Source organism: Tachypleus tridentatus, chromosome 13, assembly GCF_004210375.1.
Source record: "Tachypleus tridentatus isolate NWPU-2018 chromosome 13, ASM421037v1, whole genome shotgun sequence".
NCBI lineage: Eukaryota > Metazoa > Arthropoda > Merostomata > Xiphosura > Limulidae > Tachypleus > Tachypleus tridentatus.
The window spans coordinates 63,068,398-63,088,262 of record NC_134837.1 but is presented as its reverse complement, the minus strand read 5'-3'; the positions used below and the strand labels follow the sequence as shown (position 1 = coordinate 63,088,262).

General features: G+C 32.9%; 1 protein-coding gene across 2 annotated transcripts in view; it reads left to right on the top strand.

The window, feature by feature from the left end:
- LOC143240778 (eukaryotic elongation factor 2 kinase-like) overlaps window positions 1–12,291 on the top strand; it is a 38,771-nt gene extending 26,480 nt beyond the window's left edge. For both annotated transcript variants that reach the window (XM_076483816.1, XM_076483815.1), the window contains 3 exons: window positions 6,765–6,889; window positions 8,612–8,784; window positions 9,934–12,291. In XM_076483816.1, the coding sequence (XP_076339931.1) occupies window positions 6,765–6,889; window positions 8,612–8,784; window positions 9,934–10,043 (408 nt within the window). In that variant the 3' untranslated portion in view covers window positions 10,044–12,291. The remainder of the gene's footprint in view (window positions 1–6,764; window positions 6,890–8,611; window positions 8,785–9,933) is intronic.
- Window positions 12,292–19,865: the final 7,574 nt, after the last annotated feature.

Genomic DNA, 19,865 nt, shown 5'->3' with positions numbered 1-19,865 from the left:
GCCATGATCGATGCCATCTGACCCATGTGTCTCAGTGGAAGTTGGATCAGGCCTACTGGCTTTTTTTCACCTCTCTCTCAGAACTTGATCCTATCATTCTGTGTAAGCCATTGATAGATGACTGTGTGGTAGTAGTAACTGACTGTATTGCTCAGGCAGCAGCTGCTCAGTGTATTTCTAGAACCTCAACACCTTTCCCACAGTATCCTTGTCCTTGGCAGAATTCTGCCTGCTATATGGCAAGGAAAGCTCAAAAACGGGCTTGATATACCTTTTGTAGGGATTCCACATTTTGAAACCTCATTGCATTTCAGCAGGCCTGTGTATGTGCTTGTTAGGTCAGATGTCAGAGCCAGAAGGAATCTTGGGTTAAATACACCTAGCATCTCTTCTACTACCAGTTCCAAAGTCATATGGGACAAAATTCGAAAGGTTAGTGGCCAGTATACTTCTGCCTCCCTTTCAATTTTGTTCTCTGATTGCCCAGGAAGTTGCTGATGCCCAGAGCATCACCAATACTCTTATGCATTTAGCTATTTTTCTTAATCACCCATCTTTTTAGCCATCAAAACACGGGTAGAATGATCACCTCTTTCCTTTCAGGCTAATCTTCTCTGTGACTATAATCACCCCCTTACACTAGTAGAACTTAAACTTGCTCATCATCAGTCTGGCAATACATCAGTCAGACCTGATGATATTCATTAAGAGATGTTGCACCATTTCTCTCCTGCCTCTCTTGCTATTCTTTTGGTTGTTTTTAACTGGATCTAGGATGTTTGGTGCCATGTTAATGTACTCCCTTTTCCTATACCTAGGAAGAATCTCAAGATTCCTTTGAACTACCATCCAGTTGCTTTGGCGAGTTGTCTCTGTAAGGTCTTAGAGAGGATGGTTAATGCTTGAATCAAACAACCTCCTCTTACCCACTCAGTGTGGGTTCTGAAGACAGTGCATCACTATGGACCACCTGATTCAATTTGAAACGTCAATTAGGGAAACCTTTCTCAAGCAACAACATCTTGTTTCTGTGTTTTTTTAAATTGAGAAAGCTTGTGATACAACATGGAGGTATGGCATCTTGCGAGAGACCTCTACTAGTATGGGTTGTGTGGTAATTTATTGATTTTTTTTTTTTATTTTATTAAACATTTTTGTAATGAATCAGCAATTACAGGTCTGCATGGGTTCAACACTTTCTCATTCTTTCCCAAGTGAGCTTGGAGTCCCTAAGGGCTGTGTCTTGAGTATCACACTTTTCATTATAAAGATTAATGCCATTAGTGGAGAACTACTCCCTACAGTTGCAAACGGTCTTTTTGTTGACAGCTTCCACATCTCGTGTCAGTCGTCAAACACAGGCTATATTGAGTGGCAGCTACAGACTGCCCTCAATCATTTACTGGAGTGGGCCACAGCAAATGGTTTTACTTTTCTCTCTCCAAAACTGTTTGCATGCACTTTTGACATTAACAGGATATTCATCCTGATCCTGAACTTCATAGTGGTAAAGTTGTGCTTTCCATAGTCCCTGAGGTAAAATTCTTGGGGCTTATCTTTAACAGTAAGCTGACCTTTATTCCACACATCAAGCAGCTACGTGTCAAGTGTACAAGGGCATTGAACATCTTCCATGTCCTCTCTTCCACCTCATGGGGGATGGATTGATGTTCCATGATAAAAATCTATTGTGCCCTTATTTGATCAAAACTGGACTATTGGTTTCTGGTCTATGGTTCTTCCAGGACCTCAGCCTTAAAAATGTTGGTCTTCAGCTCTGCACAGAGGCTTTCTGCACTTCTCCAGTCAGAGTTTGTACATGGAGTACCATGAACTCCCTCTATATCTTCATAGTTTGCAACTGTCTTTAATGTATGCTTTAAAACTTTGAGCTTTACCACAGCATCCCACATGGGGTTGTATTTTCCTTCCTCAGTGGGCCATACTTTTTTATATTAGATGGTCTTCCATTGTTCATTTTAGCCTTCGTATCCAGGTGCAGTTGGATGAATGGGGTCCATCTTTGGATGACATAGCGGTATCCACAGATGAGCCCATCCCACTATGGCTAATTACTATCCTCAAATGTGACCAAATGTACAAAATCCTTCCATTCCCATTCATACAGATGGTTCGAAGTCAGTTGACTCTGTGGGTTCTGTGCCATGGCTTGTTGTGATTTGGTTGTTGCACACAGAATCCCCTCTACAGTGTCTGTGTTCACTGCCAAATTGTATGCCATTTCTCTTGTCCTGGATCACATAGAAGCTATGCATTACATGAACTATACTATTTATACTGATTAACTTGGCTCTCTGTTAGCTGTGGAATCACTTCATATCAGTTCTCACCTTATTCTCATTGATATTCAAAAACCAGTTGGCTCATTTTTCTCTATCATCTACTTCTGTCCACTTTTTCTGGATACCAGGCCACACTGGTATTTGTGGGAACGACTTTGCTGACATCGCAACTAAGTCAATCTGGTCTGATAATATCACTGCCATGCCTGTTCCATACATGGACTATGGTCGTGTATTCGAGGTTCGGCTTCACGCCAGTTGGCTGTCAACTTGGAGTGAGTAACATGATGATAAGCTTTTCCAAATCGAACCTTCTATTGCTCTTTGGCCATCTTGCTTCTGTAAGGATCAGAAGGAGGAAGTCGTTTTGGTTAGGCTATGCATTGGTCACAGTTTTTTTAACTTGCCACTTTCTTTTATCTGGTACTGATGCACCAGTGTGTGGTCTGTGTGGCACTCAAGTCACAATAATACACATCTTACTGTCATGCTGTCATTACAACTGAGAGTGATGGCATCATTTTAAACATTTTTATGGTGGGTTCACTCTTGACATTGGTCAGTGTCATTGGTGAGAGTGATAATGTCCACCTCAGTTGTGTTTTTAAATTTTTAAGGGATATTGTTTTTTTAAACTCTATTTAAGATTTAAATCTGAAAATTGGACTATGTTCTGTTTTAGCATGATTCCTTTTTACATATTTTACTGGCTGTTTGGTGCAGATAACCCAGTTGCTTTGTGCCAGTAAACACTAAACCAACCAACCAACCATGATAAATTGATCATTCTGGCTTTCACTGGGAGCTCATGACTATAGTCTGGCACATCTGCTGTGTGCAAGCTGTAAGATGAGCTGTGGTATAAAGGTCATGTATCAATATAAGACATCACTGTCATGGTGTCTTGAGTATCAATATACAGATGAAGAGTTTCATAAAGTGATGAATCCCACTAATCATTGTTTTCTTCAGATGGTTGGATCTAAGTGAATAGTAACTTGGAGAATGTTTTAGATGTGTCATCAGTTTAACCATCAATAACAGAAGGAATAATATCATTGTGTGAACTTGTTTAGCTTGAATAATGATGACTTTCAAGGAAGCCATGAGTGTTTTCTAATGTATCATGACTGTATTGCCTTGGCTGTATTCATGTAGCTCAACATTGGTGTAAGACAGATAAAATACAGGTTCTGCCTCTGCCAGATCAAAAGGTTTCTTAACCTTCTTGCTCCAAGTAACTTTTACTGCATATGACACAAACATTTAGTATCTTACGTTCAAAATTTTATTAAATTAGTACAACATAAAATCTTTAGGTAATAATCCATATTTTCATTTTATATAAGTTTGAAGTCAGTATTTGAAATAATCCTGAATTTCCTCTAGTGTGACACATGGGATTACATTTTCTCTTGGCATTTTTTCCTCTCTATTTTACCCACCATCCCCTCAAAAAGTACAAAATTAAATGTAAATTACCTGCAATTACACTGTCATTGCTCAGATAAAGCACAATTTTCCTTGATCACAGAGCTATCAAATAGGAAATTGGATATCTCCTACCACACCCCCCTGTTACATCCTCTCTTTCAGTATTTGTCAATAATTATATCTTGTGTTTTATTATATACTCTTCAAAACAAGAAACGCATCAAAGGGTTATTTTTGTTATTTTAAAGAGAAATATATGTAATAATGTTACAAGCTCAGAGTATGTGATGTTACATGTGTTAAGGCACTGATTGTCAGACCAAAATGACAACAAAAGTTGTGCACTTTGAAAACGGAGGAAAACAACGGATTTTTCGCATAAACGCATTTGTGTCCAATAAATTTGTTTGAGAGATCTGCATGTTCTGCAAGTGCAACATGTGCAAAATCCCTATAAAAGTGACGGGTTCTCGGTTTCCATAGCTCAGCGTTAAGCCACCGACACGCAATAAAGTTACGCCAAGTCTGACTGAAGCACAACGCAACAACACCATTAGTTGATTGGAAGCAGGTGAATCTCGATCAGATGTTGCCAGAGCTGTGAATGTCCACCCAAGCACCATCACAAGGCTATGGAATCGTCACCAACAACATGGATCAACTTGTGACCGTCCAAGATCTGGCAGACCTCGTGTGACCACGCCCACACAAGATCGCTACATCCGGTTACGTCACCTTCGGGAATAGGACCACCACTGCGACGTCTACTGTCTCAACCATACCAGGGATGTGTAGGATTTCCGATCAGACCGTACGCAACCGTCGACGAGATTCTTAGGCCCCATGTGCCCATCATGGTGAACGTCAGCGACGTTTTTCAACATGACATTGCCCGTCCTCACACAGCCTGACTCACCACTGTCTTCCTGAGACACCACAACATCAACGTTCATCCCTGGCCCTTCAGATCACCAGATTTAAACCCCATCGATCATCTTTGGGACGAGTTGGACCGACGTCTGCGACGGCAACAACCTCAACCGCAGACTCTACCTCAGCTTGCAGCAGCTTTGCAGGCTAAGTGGACAGCCATTCCACAAGATGTGATTCGTCATCTCATCGCTTCCATGTGCAGGAGATGCCAAGCAGTTATTGATGCTCACGGGGGGCATACTCGTTATTGACGTTGAGTGACGTTAAACTTCAACTAGTGAGCGTGGACTTCGCCTTTGCAGACTTTGGATGTTCAGCAGTGAATGTGCAAAGTTTCACACATGTCATACAGAACTACCCGGAATAAACTTGTTAACAATTTGTCTCAAATTTTGCCTTTTGTGTTTCTTTTTTTGTAGAGTATATATTACCTGTAACCAATAGAAAGTCGAGGCTTTTGTCTATCAAATGACATATTGTATTACATTGTGTTCTGAATTAATAAGCATCAATTTCAGGTATAACAGGTTTGGTTCTCACAAGAATCACAACAGCTATCTTAGGTTAATTTGTAACAGCTCTTGTTGCATGGCTAGAAAGCCCAAACAAATGTAATTGTTAGAGGAAATTGCCTCCTTTTTGCACTTTATTAGTGTGTATTATTTGGTGTATTGTCTAATTAAATAAAAATTATTTAGTGCATTACTACAATTAGTATTAAAAAATAGACTTGAGTTTCACCAAAAATCGACAGGAATAAAAAACGAAACTTGGGTAAGTTCTTTAATTCTTGTTTATCTTTTATTTATTATTATTATAAAGTAACTTAAATGTAACAGTAGGGGTCTTTTAAATTCAGTTAAGAGAAGATTAGGTAAAATAAATAATAATGTAACAAAAAAATGTTTCATGAGGTACACAAGCAGTTTGTAGTAGCTCTCACAGGTAATGTAATTTGATACCATAATGTGAGCTGCACATGCTCCAAGTGATTTATAACTTATAATGATGTGGACAGTAGATAGACATGATTCAAAGGGAAATTGAAAGGGCAATAAAACAGTAAATTAAATTATAAATTGATGTATACTGTTACCAGCTTAGAACAACTTAGAATTAATAAATGTAGTTCCATATTACAATTTGAAGTCGTTCATGAAAGAAAAAAGGGATAATATATATATTTTTTTTTATATATGGTGGTGATGAGATCAGTCAAACTGACCAGTTCCATTTTGAAATAGGGAAAAGAAAATGATTGATAAAGTATAAAACTTTACTGAAAAACAAAACTGTTTGAAATGTATTTAGGAGGTTTTTAGAGATAACACAAAGGAAGGTAGATTTTTGAGATGAGGAAAAATATTTTTAATCTTAATATGAAAATTAATTCAAAACAAACACTTAATATATTAATGGAAAAATTCTTAGTTTATTACAAATGCTTCACTAAAACCATAATTTTTGTGTAGGTAAGACTTCGAAATTGAAACTGAAAGACTGCCAAATTTTGTATACACACTACATTAAAAGAAGTATTTAATCTACTTAGCCTTTAAATTACTACAAAGAGGTTACATGGTTGGTCAAATAGGCTGACCCCATATTGAGAGAGTTAATTTAGTTGATCTGCCAGAAGTTATTTTGAAATACTATCTTGGTGAAATTGAGAACAGATCCCACAATTTCACTTAAATTGAACTGCTTGATGAGAAGAATGGCATTACTAGACAAGCACCAACTGTTGGTGACAAGTACACATAACAAAGACCTTTTGGTGAGCCACACTTGAGGTATGCCCAATTATAGAAATGGAGCACAGTATTTTACATGTAGGATAATAAATAGAAAGATTTGATTATATATTAATGTGTACCTGGAAAGGTTACAAGTGTGTCTATCTCTTTGTGTGAATTAATATTTTACCTTTTTAAAGCTCAGAAGCTTTGCTAGAAAGTTGGATAGAAGGTTATCTCTTGCATTTGGCAATGGTAACTTCTGTTTCAGTGAAATTACATGTAGAATCTGAACGTAATATATCGGAAAAAAGTGATGCATCAGTGTTGTTGGATTTTTCTCTCAATCTTTCTTAAGGATACCCCAGAGAATGAAGAGAAAGGTGTAGAGTACATGCTTCAGGCTGCAGAAGGTGGTGATAGAGCTGCTATCATTTACATGGCAAAAGCTTTTGATACTGGTGATAACTTGGGTACCTCAAGGTATGTCATGTCTACTTCCTACATACAACTTGCAGATTAATATTCCAGGTTTCATTGAATGTCATAAAATTATTTGTGAGAAATTATAATTATCTATGAGGGTTTTCTTTATTTTGCAATAGAATATTAGTTGGGAAATTTCTAGTGGTTTTATGTAAGTATATTTTAAAATAAATAAATGATGCATCTTTTTGGAAAACATAATTTTACAATAAAGTAAAACACAGACATAATAATAGGAAGCTGTTTTGGAATTTTGGAATTGTCAAAATTGCAGTTTTTGAAACCTGGAGGTACAAAAAAACACAGTAGGAATTACACCAGAAATATGATGTATTTTGTAACAAATAATAAGTAAACTTGAATAAAAAAGTAGACAAAATCAAGTGAGAAATACAGTACTGTAAACGTCTTAGGACAAAGTCAAAAATTAGATTTAATTCTACTTTCAAAAAACAATGGAATGTAAATTATGGGTGAAATATCCAAATTTTCTTAATATTCATATTTAGTACAACAGAAGTTCAGTGGAAGTTTTTGAGTTCAGCAAACAGATAATATTTTGGGTGTGTCCCTTTTGTTTTAACATCTGCAGACAGTCTTTTGGGCATTTTTTCCAACATATTTCATTAAGGAATCCTTTGGGGTAAAAATGTATTCTCAAGACTACTGGCATGGGTATTAAAACTTTAATTGAAATAAAGTACGGAACAACGTTTCGACCTTCTTAGGTCATCTTCAGGTTAACAAAGAGAGTGTGCAAAGAGAGTTTTGATATGCTGTAGTTACAAGTATATGGGAATTCTAAAATATAAGTATTCTCACTCTGGTTCATTCAGCTGTGAGCAGTGATCAGTGAAGCATTACTATAGTGTTGAAATTTACATTTTGTAATGGCTTGGAAGAATTAGTCACATATAATGGAGGGAATAACAAAATATTCTACTATCTTAACACTTGCACAACACTGTATGTAGTACAAATGAAGTTAAAATAGGAAGAATTTCAGACAACTTTTAAATAATGTACATCAAATTCCTGGTGCACTTACCATGAGTTTGTTGAGTACATCTAGATTACTAAAGATGGAATTTTGAAGGTTTTGAAATATTTTAATAAATGTTTCATATTGTTATGTTTGTATTTTACTTTATTATTAGATAAGAGCCCATATGGACATGCTTTTTTGTAATAAAAAGAAACAAATACCATTAATACATTTTCTGTATCATATTTTTATTCTGAAACTTATCAGATTTAATTTATATTCTAAACATAATATGAGAATATTGTACTGTTGTTGTTGTTTCATTTTGCCATATTTTCATGTTTGCATGCCAACTTATTGTCAATAAAGTATATTCATAGATGAAACAGAAAATATTTTGATTGTTTGGCAGAGTAATGTAAGTAATTAAGATATGGTTATTTTAATTAAATCCAACTTGTTGCATATTAAAACCAAGTACCTTTAGACAGGTTTTCTATTAGAGCTCAAAATCTGGTATCAGACAGCTGTACTTGTTTCAGGAGAGCTTCAGTTACAGTTGACATAGTATGTGTGAGAACTTTAATGGTTTGCAGTTGTCTCTTGAGGGTATAAGAGAGTGTATTTGGATTTCTCTAGAGAGGTCATCTTCAGATCCTGAAGAAGGCCTTGTTGTAGAAACTCTAATTAGTTTAGCTTTATGTAGAAGATACCTTTCAATAAATTGGGTACAGGAAGAAGTCCTGGAAAGACGCTGTGCACTGGTATGAAAAAGCAGCCAAGCTTGAAGAAACTGAGGATGAATTTGATGCATACTTGGATGACCCACCCTACCAGCTGCTGGCACGAGAAGCTGATTTGTACAGACAGGGAGGTTATGACCTTGAAAAAGACTCCAATAGGGCAGGTGTGTACTTGTGAAATTATACATTTTTTGTGTGTTTTTATGAGGTAATATCTATGGTAATGAGATTTATTCAGCTAAGAAATTTAATTACAAATTTGGATCCATTATTTTGAAAAAGATAATTCAAAAAATAATTACCTCATGATTTCTAACTTGTAACAGATTTTACATTTACAAAGCTAAGTGAAACAATTTGATTTTTTTTTGTATTAAAACTATCCATCATTTTAAAAATATCATTTGAAGTTGATAATATTTACTAATTTGTTTACTTTGTGGAATTTAAAAGAAATTTTAGATGTTTTTATTAAATTGTCCAATTAGTGACATTTTAGTTTTTTAATTTGTGACTTTAGTGATTTTTATTGTGACATCTGTTATTTGGTAACTGTGACATCTTTATTACATTGCTAATCAGTTTGTGAGTTGTACTTAATAATCTGTTAGACTTGTGACATTTTAGATAAATCATGAAGCATATGTCACTTAATGATTTTGTTGCCTCTGTGATATATTTAGTATAATATCCGATATTAAAGTGTATCTGATCAAAGATGCAGTGTTTGAAACGTAATGTAGTGCATGAATAGTAAATAGGTTTCAAAGTCTGTTGTCTATAAATTTTAAAATGGTAAGGTTAACAGTGATATCAGGCTGAACATTGTTTGATTTGTTTGTAAGATAATAGTGGATAATGTTTTCTCTAAGCTGGGTACATACACGACTGCTTTAGAAGTCTGACAGGTACTGTGTTATTAATACAATAGGCCAGTCACAAACTAGTTGCTTAGTAATAATTTCATGTGTAAGATGGTCTTATATCTAAACCGTACTATTTTCAAACATAAAGTAGAACATAGGCTTACAATCTAAATAGTACCATTTACAAACATAAAGTAGAATGTAGGCTCACAATTTGAACAATACTATTTTCAAACATAAATTAGGAATACAGTTATCAGTATTTACTTAAAAAAATAAAAAAGCTAGACAGAAAAATAAGATGGAACATTCATGGCATCACAGACAGATTGACTCTGTGCTTATAATTTAGAAGATACAAATTTATTTAAAGTTGAAAAAAACTTTGCTGTAATGAAAAGATTTAGTACTGATTTTTCTTATTAATATAGCTATTAAATCTGATAGGTGAATTATACCATAAAGCAGCAGATGTTGCCATGGCAGCCATGAAGGGTCGACTTGCTAACAAATTCTATATGTTGGCAGAAGAAGCCTGGAGTGAAGTGGAGGAGTAGATGGGTAATAGGAGAAGAATGCTAAAGCTAATAAGTTCTAGTGTTGGCAGAATGCTGAAGAATATGAAACATTTTGGTAGAGCAGAGAAATGGGAACCACTGTGATGGTTTGAAAGTTTGTTTTTTGTTTTTCTTCTAGCTTTTTGTGGTTAGCTTTAGCTCTAAATTATGGGATTGTTAAGAGAGAAAAAAGATAGGTTTGAGGTGTTTGGGAAGTTAGTGTTTCTTACATTTGTAAGTTCACTTGTGATGAAGTGGAAGATGAAGCAGCGTTTAACATCGGTTATGTTTGTTATCAAAAAACCCTATTCTTCTGTTATAAAAAAAAATTTTTTTTTTGAACTGAGGAATCATTTTTATGTTATTCTGGATAAAATCAACTTTCTGAAATAAGATTGTAGCATCAATATTAAAACAAGAAAAGATACTGATTTAAGGATGGTGAAACTTGGAAAAGTGAAGCAAATTGAACTAAAGGAAGGCTGTTGGAATTGACCTGCCAAAAGTTCAAAGGTCAAACTGCTGTTGTAACTGTTACAGAGGCATCATTTTCAAAGTTTATAAAATGCTGTAGCAAACATCCATGAAAAAGCTGGAGATTCAATAAAAAAGGAACATGTTGACTACCAGGAGATGACCAGTGTTTCTTCGTTTTTACATTTGAAATAAACAAAATAACACCAGAATATCTTGGAAGGCAGAACATAGATCAGGTCTTCAAAGAATATAAGCATTTATACTAACAGTGTAAAAAGATGATTAGTAATTATGATGGAATTGATAAGAATGTTGTGATGAGTCACGTATTGCAAAGATTTATGATGCTTGTTAACTAAAACAAGGAAAATAACTTGCTTGAATGTGACAGTTGTTTCTAAGTAACTTGTATTTCATGTCTGGTTTTTACTTTTACAACTATCTAGTGTTTTAAGATATTTAGGAATATTACAGGTAGAAGGTTCTTTGTAGTAAGTTTGGTGATTGTTTCTTGTATGTAAATGCTAGCGATATGGTATGATCAAAGTACAGTGTGATTGTATATAATATTGTGTAATCTTCATATCTAGATGTTATTACTACATATTTATCCAGTCGACTCTAATGAAACGTGTTTGCTTTTTTAATAATTTTTATCTTTCCAGCTAATAGATATTAACATTTAAGGATTTCATAAATTTTCTTGAGGTGCATACTTTTGACAATGAAAAAATGAAACTGTGCATTAAGGATTGAAGGATAAAAAAATAGTATCAGCACATTTAATGTTGGCTTGTATTTTTCTAAGGTTTTAGTTTTGGTTTCAGATCGTAATGGGTGGAGCTTGTTTAATAGGTAGGTATTTTCTTGTTTCACTTTTCCGACTCACTGAAAGTAGGACTTGTTTGATCACATACAGAAAATTTATACCCAAATGTTAGGCTCCATCCTCTGATAGAGCAACAATTTAAACTGATAAATGTTCAGTTTATTTCCAGTTTGTAGAACTTTTAAAATGAAAGATTATACAATAGAATATTTAGGAGTTAAAGCTAAATCAAATACTGATAACCCATAAGGAACACCAAAAAAGAATAAGGGAAAAATGAACAGATAAAAGCTGCAAACCTATATATTGTGTATTCATTGTTTATCTATTCACTGGATCGACATAAACTTCAACTGCAGATGTGTTACTGTAACTGAATTACCGTATACAGAAAATCTTCATTAGCATTAAAGTAGAAATACTTTGTTTAAAGATGTTTATTGAAAAGAACTTAGTTTTTAAAGAATGTCTGAAAGTGCACAATACTTAAAATATTGAAGGTGATAGGCATAACTAAGAACATCTGCATGTTTTGATTGGTCATAGATCTACCATGATTGGGAATGAAAATAGTGCTGAAAACATACGTTGATACTTGTATCTTAGTTTGTAAAATAGTAGAAATAAATATCAATGTGTTTTTCAATGTTATTTTCATTCCGGCTGATAATGGGTTTGTGACCCATTGAAACATTCAAATATTCTTAATTAGACTTAGCACTTTAAAGATATTTTTAAGGTATTATGTACTTTTTAAGCTAAGTTTGTTTTTATTTGTAAAAAAAAGAAAAAAAGCTTTATTCATTGGACAATTTTCAATTAATTAGTCAGAAACATGGTGTGTATTATAGAAAAATTTTACTTTTAGGTAAAATTTCAAGTTAAAATGTAGATGCATTTTGATTTCTTAATTAATAATATCAATACTGTAGAAAAACAAAATCTTCTTTAAATGTTCTTTGTGATCTCAACTGTAGTTACGTACATATAGCAACACAAGTGAAACTTAAACCTGGAGCAAAATTACGCTGTAAAATTTTAAAATGCCTTTAAATAAATGGAATATTCCTTTTGTAATAGGCACAGATAGCCTAGTTGCTTTGCGCCATAAAATGCAAACCACCCACACATCCATCTACTTTTTTATAATACATTTTAGTTATTCTTATTAATATGCTTAATTCATATCCAGTTTCATTAAAGTTATAAAGTGTTTCATTATTTAAAGGCTAGAGAAAGTAAACTAACATGTATTAAGGTCACTATAGGATATTTACATATTGTTTAAAATAAATATTTTTATGTTGAATATGCTGTTGTGCTTATCAAATAACTGGTACATTGGCTAAGTCTAAAATTCAAGACTGGTCTGTTTTTTGTTTTTGAAGAAAATATCATTATGGATGTACATGTACTATTTAATAAGTAACTACTGGACATTCTTTATTCTGCTGTTTCTTTTCTGTAGGTAGTGCACATATTCATGTAAAACTTAACACAGTTTTAAAATTTGTTTCTTTTTTGGTACCTGTTTTTATCTCATCAATACTTCAAACTATTTTTGTAACTTTTAAAATTACATTTTTTTAACTTGTGTTTAATAATGTTTTATGTTGTTGGTGGTTGTGAATTGGTGCAGTTAATTGTAAAATAATACTGAAACTTGAGGTGATACTGACCTATACAGTAAACAGTGACCCATAAAGGACCAATTGAACAACAAGAGTGTATTTCAAAATGTTATCCTAATTCCTTAAGAAACAGTTCTATTCTGAAACTTGAGGATGTGTGTGGTTCAGAATAGAACTGTTTCTTCAAGGAATTAGGATAACATTTTGAAATACACTCTTGTTGTTTGATTGGTCCTTTATGGGTCATTGTTTATTGTATAGGTCAGTGTCATGTGATAGAAAATGTAGAAGGAAAAAATTTCATAATTATTAATTTACTTTAGTGTGCTGTGACTATAAGAAAATTCATTCTGATGTTTGAGATGTTATTGTTGCTGTGTGTGTTCGTATGATACTTTAAAACTTCTAATTAAGATGAATAACCGACAATATATATATATTTTTTTATTTTTTTTCTAATTTCAAAATATTGTGTCTAACCAACTGCAACTTGATTTCAAACTTTTTGCTGGATAAACTAATAATTTTCTCAAGCACTTGTTGTGCTAGCTTGACCATTCTGTCAGTTTTGATGTTATTCCTTTCTCTAAAGTGCTTTTATTTACATGTTACATTATTTATACAAAATAAAGACTATTTTGAACAGGTTGTGGTGTATAATAAAAGTTTATTCCACTTGCAGTTGTTCCCTGATGGGACAGCAGTAAGTCTATAGACTTACCACACTAAAATCTAAGGTTTGATTCAATGTAGTGGAAGCAGCAGATACTTCGATGTGGCTTTGTTCTGACACAAATAACAAACAACTTGTATTTTGGAGATTTCTGTTTGTTTGATGTATACACTTATTTTTTATCTTATTATATTCTATACTGTAGTAGTTTTCATTTTGAGGGTAATACTTTTGTCTCTTTAATGCAGATATGGTTCTAAGCCTGTACCTGAACCAAAAGTTTGTGGATAGAGTGGAAAGTTGATGTTCAAACTTTGAAACTTTGTGTATGCTCTAACATATCTATTCTGCCAGACCTTAAAACATTAATTACAAGCTAAAATGTTTTTAAATTATACAAAACTTTAGAATCATTATGAATAGTTTTATAGGTATGTATTTTTTATTGCATACTGTAAGTTGTAGTTTATATTCTAACATATTTTAGAATTAGTTGTAAAGTGTAGCAGGTGACATTTGTCATACTTTAGAAATAATTATAAGCTGTAGTGGATAGTTTGTGTCAGGCTTTAGAAATAATTATAAGCTGTAGTGGGTAGTTTGTGTCAGGCTTTAGAAATAATTATAAGCTGTAGTGGGTAGTTTGTGTCAGGCTTTAGAAATAATTATAAGCTATAGTGGGTAGTTTGTGTCAGGCTTTAGAAATAATTATAAGCTGTAGTGGATAGTTTGTGTCAGGCTTTAGAAATAATTATAAGCTGTAGTGGATAGTTTGTGTCAAGCTTTAGAAATAATTATAAGCTGTAGTGGATAGTTTGTGTCAGGCTTTAGAAATAATTATAAGCTGTAGTGGATAGTTTGTGTCAGGCTTTAGAAATAATTATAAGCTGTAGTGGATAGTTTGTGTCAGGCTTTAGAAATAATTATAAGCTGTAGTGGATAGTTTGTGTCACGCTTTAGAAATAATTATAAGCTGTAGTGGGTAGTTTTGTCACGCTTTAGAAATAATTATAAGCTGTAGTGGGTAGTTTTTGTCAGGCTTTAGAAATAATTATAAGCTGCAGTGGGTAGTTTTTGTCAGGCTTTAGAAATAATTATAAGCTGTAGTGGGTAGTTTGTGTCAGGCTTTAGAAATAATTATAAGCTGTAGTGGGTAGTTTTTGTCAGGCTTTAGAAATAATTATAAGCTGTAGTGGGTAGTTTTTGTCAGGCTTTAGAAATAGTTGCAAGCTGTAGTGGGTAGTTGTTTTGTTAGGATTTACAGTTAATTGTTGGCTTTAATTGATAGTTTCTGTTAGAATTTAGAAATAATTATAAGCTGTATTTGGTATTTTGTGTCAGGATTTAGAATTACATTAGAATTAATAGCTAGCCCCAATACTTACTCATGCCCTACTTCAGGCTTATTAAAAGCTGCTGTATGTTATATGTTAAGCTTTAGTGTGTGAGATATATATTGTTTTCACCATTTGACTTCTGTATCACCCCTGCTTAATTAACCCACTGCTAAGTGCAGTATATCAATTTCAGTAATTCTCAGGTCTTTGAACTCCAGGGCCTTTGATTTATTGTTTGTCTAAACCAGTATTTTCTAGTCCCTGATGTAGATATACATCCAAAGTGTGTTGTTTGATTACATCAGTGGTTTTCTTGATTTGTTTAGTTATCAGAAGAAGTTTTGAAACAGGTAGTTATTTAAGTTGCTGTAATACATTGATTCAGTAAACATTTGTGTGGTTTTCAACAACACCGAGCACGACTGTATTTTGTTTTTACATTTCTATATGGGATCAAGTAATTGAACCAGTGACGTGTAATTTGAGCAATATTTTTTATATGTTGAATTTAATTTTGAGACTGTATAAGGTTTCATGATTAATGTAAATGCCATTTATTTCTCAGTTAGTTTCTTTTAGTTTATTTTGTCATGATATGTCTGTGTGGCAGGGATTTTCTGTCCTTTTATTGTTTTGTGATCTTTTATTTGTGTACAAGATTTTATTCATTGTTGTATATGCTTAATAGAAGATGAGTTGTTTTTAGTCTTTCATTTTTATTGGTACATTATGTAATAAGTCAGCACACATAAAGAAACAGACATTAAATATGTGAGAAAAAATAACCAAAAGGTTATAATTTTAATAAATAGTATACTTTGAGAATTAATTTTATAATAAGAAAGTATATAGACAAATAAGTTGGTAAAACAGTAGCCCTGACACACATGCCATATTTTCATGAGAAGGACTGTACTTGCTAATTATTATGATGTGCAGTTCAGTTTACTGAACCATCTTTCCATAATTGATTCCATAATTAAACAAAACTTGTTAGCAATCTTCGGTCATGATTTCAAATTGATCTGAAACTTAAAATTCTTCAGCCTAACTCTCTGACAGTGAAAGTACCATGCATCAGAATATAAATTATAAAATAAACTTCTGTAGTTCACTTATTCTTTTCTGCTAACTAAAGGATATTACTGAAATAACAGAAGTTTATTTTATAATTTATATTCTGATGCATGGTACTTTCACTGTCAGAGAGTTAGGCTGAAGAATTTTAAGTTTCAGATCAATTTGAAATCATGACCGAAGATTGCTAACAAGTTTTGTTTTAGCTCAAGATTTATTGCAATGCAAGGTATATTTTGTTACAGTGCAAAGTACATTTATGATATGTGAAAATTCAAAATTTAAATACACTTAATCTTTTGTTTTATTGAGCAAGTGCAACAATTTTGCTGCTGTTGTAAGAGGAAATGATGTGAATTTGTTTTTATATTATTTTTGGTTTAAAACAACAACAAACCAGTCATGGCACAGTGCACATGAATTATTTTTTGGTGTGGTAGAAAAAAACATTTAAATTAGAATTTTCTTTCTGAATTTAAACTTAAGTACCCATTATTGGTTCTTTTTGGGTAGTTTTCTTTTTTCTGGCAGATAGATGTTTAAAAGACTTTCACTTTCTGTGTATCTGATGTTAAGATACTACACCATGGCATGGTGATGGAACAGCTTAATAAACATTCATATATTCTGCTAATTATTTAATTAATGTAACCAGAAAATTTTATAAAATAACAGTTTGAACTTCATGGTCTGTCCACATTTTAAAACTTGACCTTTGTTTTTAATAGAAAACAATATATAAATGCTTTCATATTTCCTTAATGCTCATAAAGGTGAAGTTTTTTTGTTGTTTAAAGGTTATTATATTAAAAGGTGAATGGTTTTTGGAACCTAGAATTTTTCATCTTTATATATATATCACTAATTTTTGTGGGTTTACCAAAGGTCAGTATATATAAACCAAAAGATATATCTAAACTCTATCTGAATGATATCAGAATGTTCTGGAGTAAACTTTTTCATATAAAACAGAAATATGTTACTGTACCAAGTCATTTTTCTGAGTTTGTATAAACTTTATGCTTGGTACATGTTTGATTATTGTATTTTTTGATGTATTACATTTAACCTTTTGAGGATAAGAAATAATTTAAGCTTGGATTTTGATTGTTAATATAAATTCTCAGATTTTGAGAAGTACAATAACAAAACTGTTCATTTTAGTATTTTCTGTATATGTATATACACTTATTACTACATAGTTTGAATAAAGTCAATTATTGAGAAACTATTGACTGGTCTGTTTTGGAAGACAAGGACACATACAAGTAGATCAGTCTAATATAATAGCAACTTGAGAAACTATTGACTGGTCTGTTTTTAACTATTATATAATAGCAACTTTTATTTCTAAAAGTATGAAATGTAAGAATGTATAATAATATAAGAACAACTAGGCTGTATCTGTGTCTGCAAGATACACATACAAGTGTAGATCAATTTAACTATTATATAATAGCAACTTCTTATTTCTAAAAGTGTGTAAGTGAAATGTAAGAATGTATAATAATATAAGAACAACTAGGCTATATCTGTGTCTGCAAGATATTTGGCATTACAGCAGGACTCTTCAGGACAGCTGAAGTGACCATAGTAGTGACCTGGACATTGATTATATCACTGGTAGCATGAAAAAATCAGTTTAAGAAAAAATGCCTAATGTGGGCACATAAAAATTCTGAGAAGGGGTTCATGCCCCATTATTTTAACCACTACAGTACTTCCTAAATTTATGTTTTTAATGGGAGTGTATCAGTGCATCATTGGTTTGTTTCTTTTAGCAGTTTAAGATAACTTATCCTGATGAGGAGAAATTTCTCTCTTTTCACTGAAGAACTAATCTATGTAAGATTTGTGTATTTTATTACACATGTAGTCATATGGTTAAATAAAGTCTGTATTCTCGATGAATACTCAGCTTATGTTAGTTCATTATAGTTGCCCTTTCAGAACTTAAGTCACTTAACCAGTATCCTGGTTGCCCATCGTGGACCCGTATTTATAAATAGTTAACCATTATTCAAGGTCAATGATATATTCTACCTTCAAAACATGTGGCCCAGCATGGCCAGGTGGATTAAGACGTTCGACTCGTAATCCGAGAGTCGCAGGTTCGAATCCCCGTCACACCAAACATGCTTGCCCTTTCAGCCATGGGGGCGTTATAATGTACGGTCCATCCCACTTGGTAAAAGAGTAGCCCAAGAGTTGGCGGTGGCTGATGATGACTAGCTGCCTTCCATCTAGTCTTACACTGCTAAATTAGAGACGGCTAGCGCAGATTGCCCTCGTGTAGTTTTGCACGAAATTAAAAAACAAACAAGACGTAATTTTCATTGGACATTTCAAACAATGACGTCAGTAGGTGAATGACGTGCTTACTTAGAAAAGCTTAACAGTATCGAATTTGCTTTGTTGTTATGTAGTTGAAAATGTTTGGTGTATCGGAAGGTTTTGTGATCATAATTATGTATGGCACAGCTGCAGTGTATTCAAGTAAAATTAATCACCGTATATCCCCACAGTTAAGGCCCATAACTTTTAAAGCTACAAGTTTTGAACTGATATAAATAAAGGAACGTCTTTACACCTATATTAATTAATAACCTAACAACTAACTGCAACACTCCTTGCAATCTCGTACACGTTCACACACTCGTTTGTAACGCAACCATATTCCTAAAGTGCATAGCGTGTATTTTGTTGTTTGTTCGTGTGTTTTTTTTTGCGGTATAGGGACAGAAACCACGGATTTTTAGCTCCACAATCCACTGGGCTACACTCAGGTCAAGAAAAATGGATAACAATGCATTACAAATTAGTTTCCATTTGTGTAATCACAAATAAAAGAAGTTGCAACACTAGTTCGAGAAAATTCAAATATCACATTGAACCTATATAGTAAGAAATGCAAAGAAACTCAGATTATAATTTTGTAGATTTTAAAAGTTAGATCTACTTATGTTTTTGGATTTGGGGAAAATTGATTGTTTAGAATTAAGCACATAGCTACAAAATGGGCTATCTGTGGGGGATCCTTTAAAGAAATAGTTTTGACATAAATATTTACTCTCTATGCAAAATGAATGAATTATTTGCTATGCCGGTTAATAGTTAGTTGTTATATTTTCATGTATTTAGTAAGTTGCTGAAGATAGTTTTATAATGCGAAACCTCGGATGAAACGGTTATCATTTTATCTTCACTTTTTAAAATTAAATTAATGAATCGCTATTCGTGATGACGAGAAACCCACTTGAAGTCAAAATGTATCTTAGGATGGCTGGTATGGATATTAACACTTTTATCAAAATAAAATAGAGAACAACGTTTCGACCTTCTTAGGCCATCTTCAGTGTTAATTGATACATTAATCAATCGCTAATAATTGAATTTATAATTTTTCTTCAGACAAACAACAGATAATCCACCTTTGATAACGCCATCTAGACATTAAATTCTGTACGCCTGCTAAAATAATGAAGATACTAACATCACTGCAAAACACTTAAAAGTTCGTTTTCATTGAAAAATATACAAGTTACATAAAACCTTTTTAAGTATATAAAATTTTCCTACTATCTCTTCGAATGTTTTCATACTGTTAGAAAAAGGCATAAAATTTATATATTTTAAAATAATTTTAGAAAGTGTTTTTATTACACTGAGATTGTTATATGCTATTTCCCTGCCTTGTTTTTAATTATTAATATCATATGAAAATAGAATTCTGTGTAATAAAAAGTAAAATTTATTTTCAAAGTTTAACCGTTTAGTATCATAACTTCTTTCTAGATG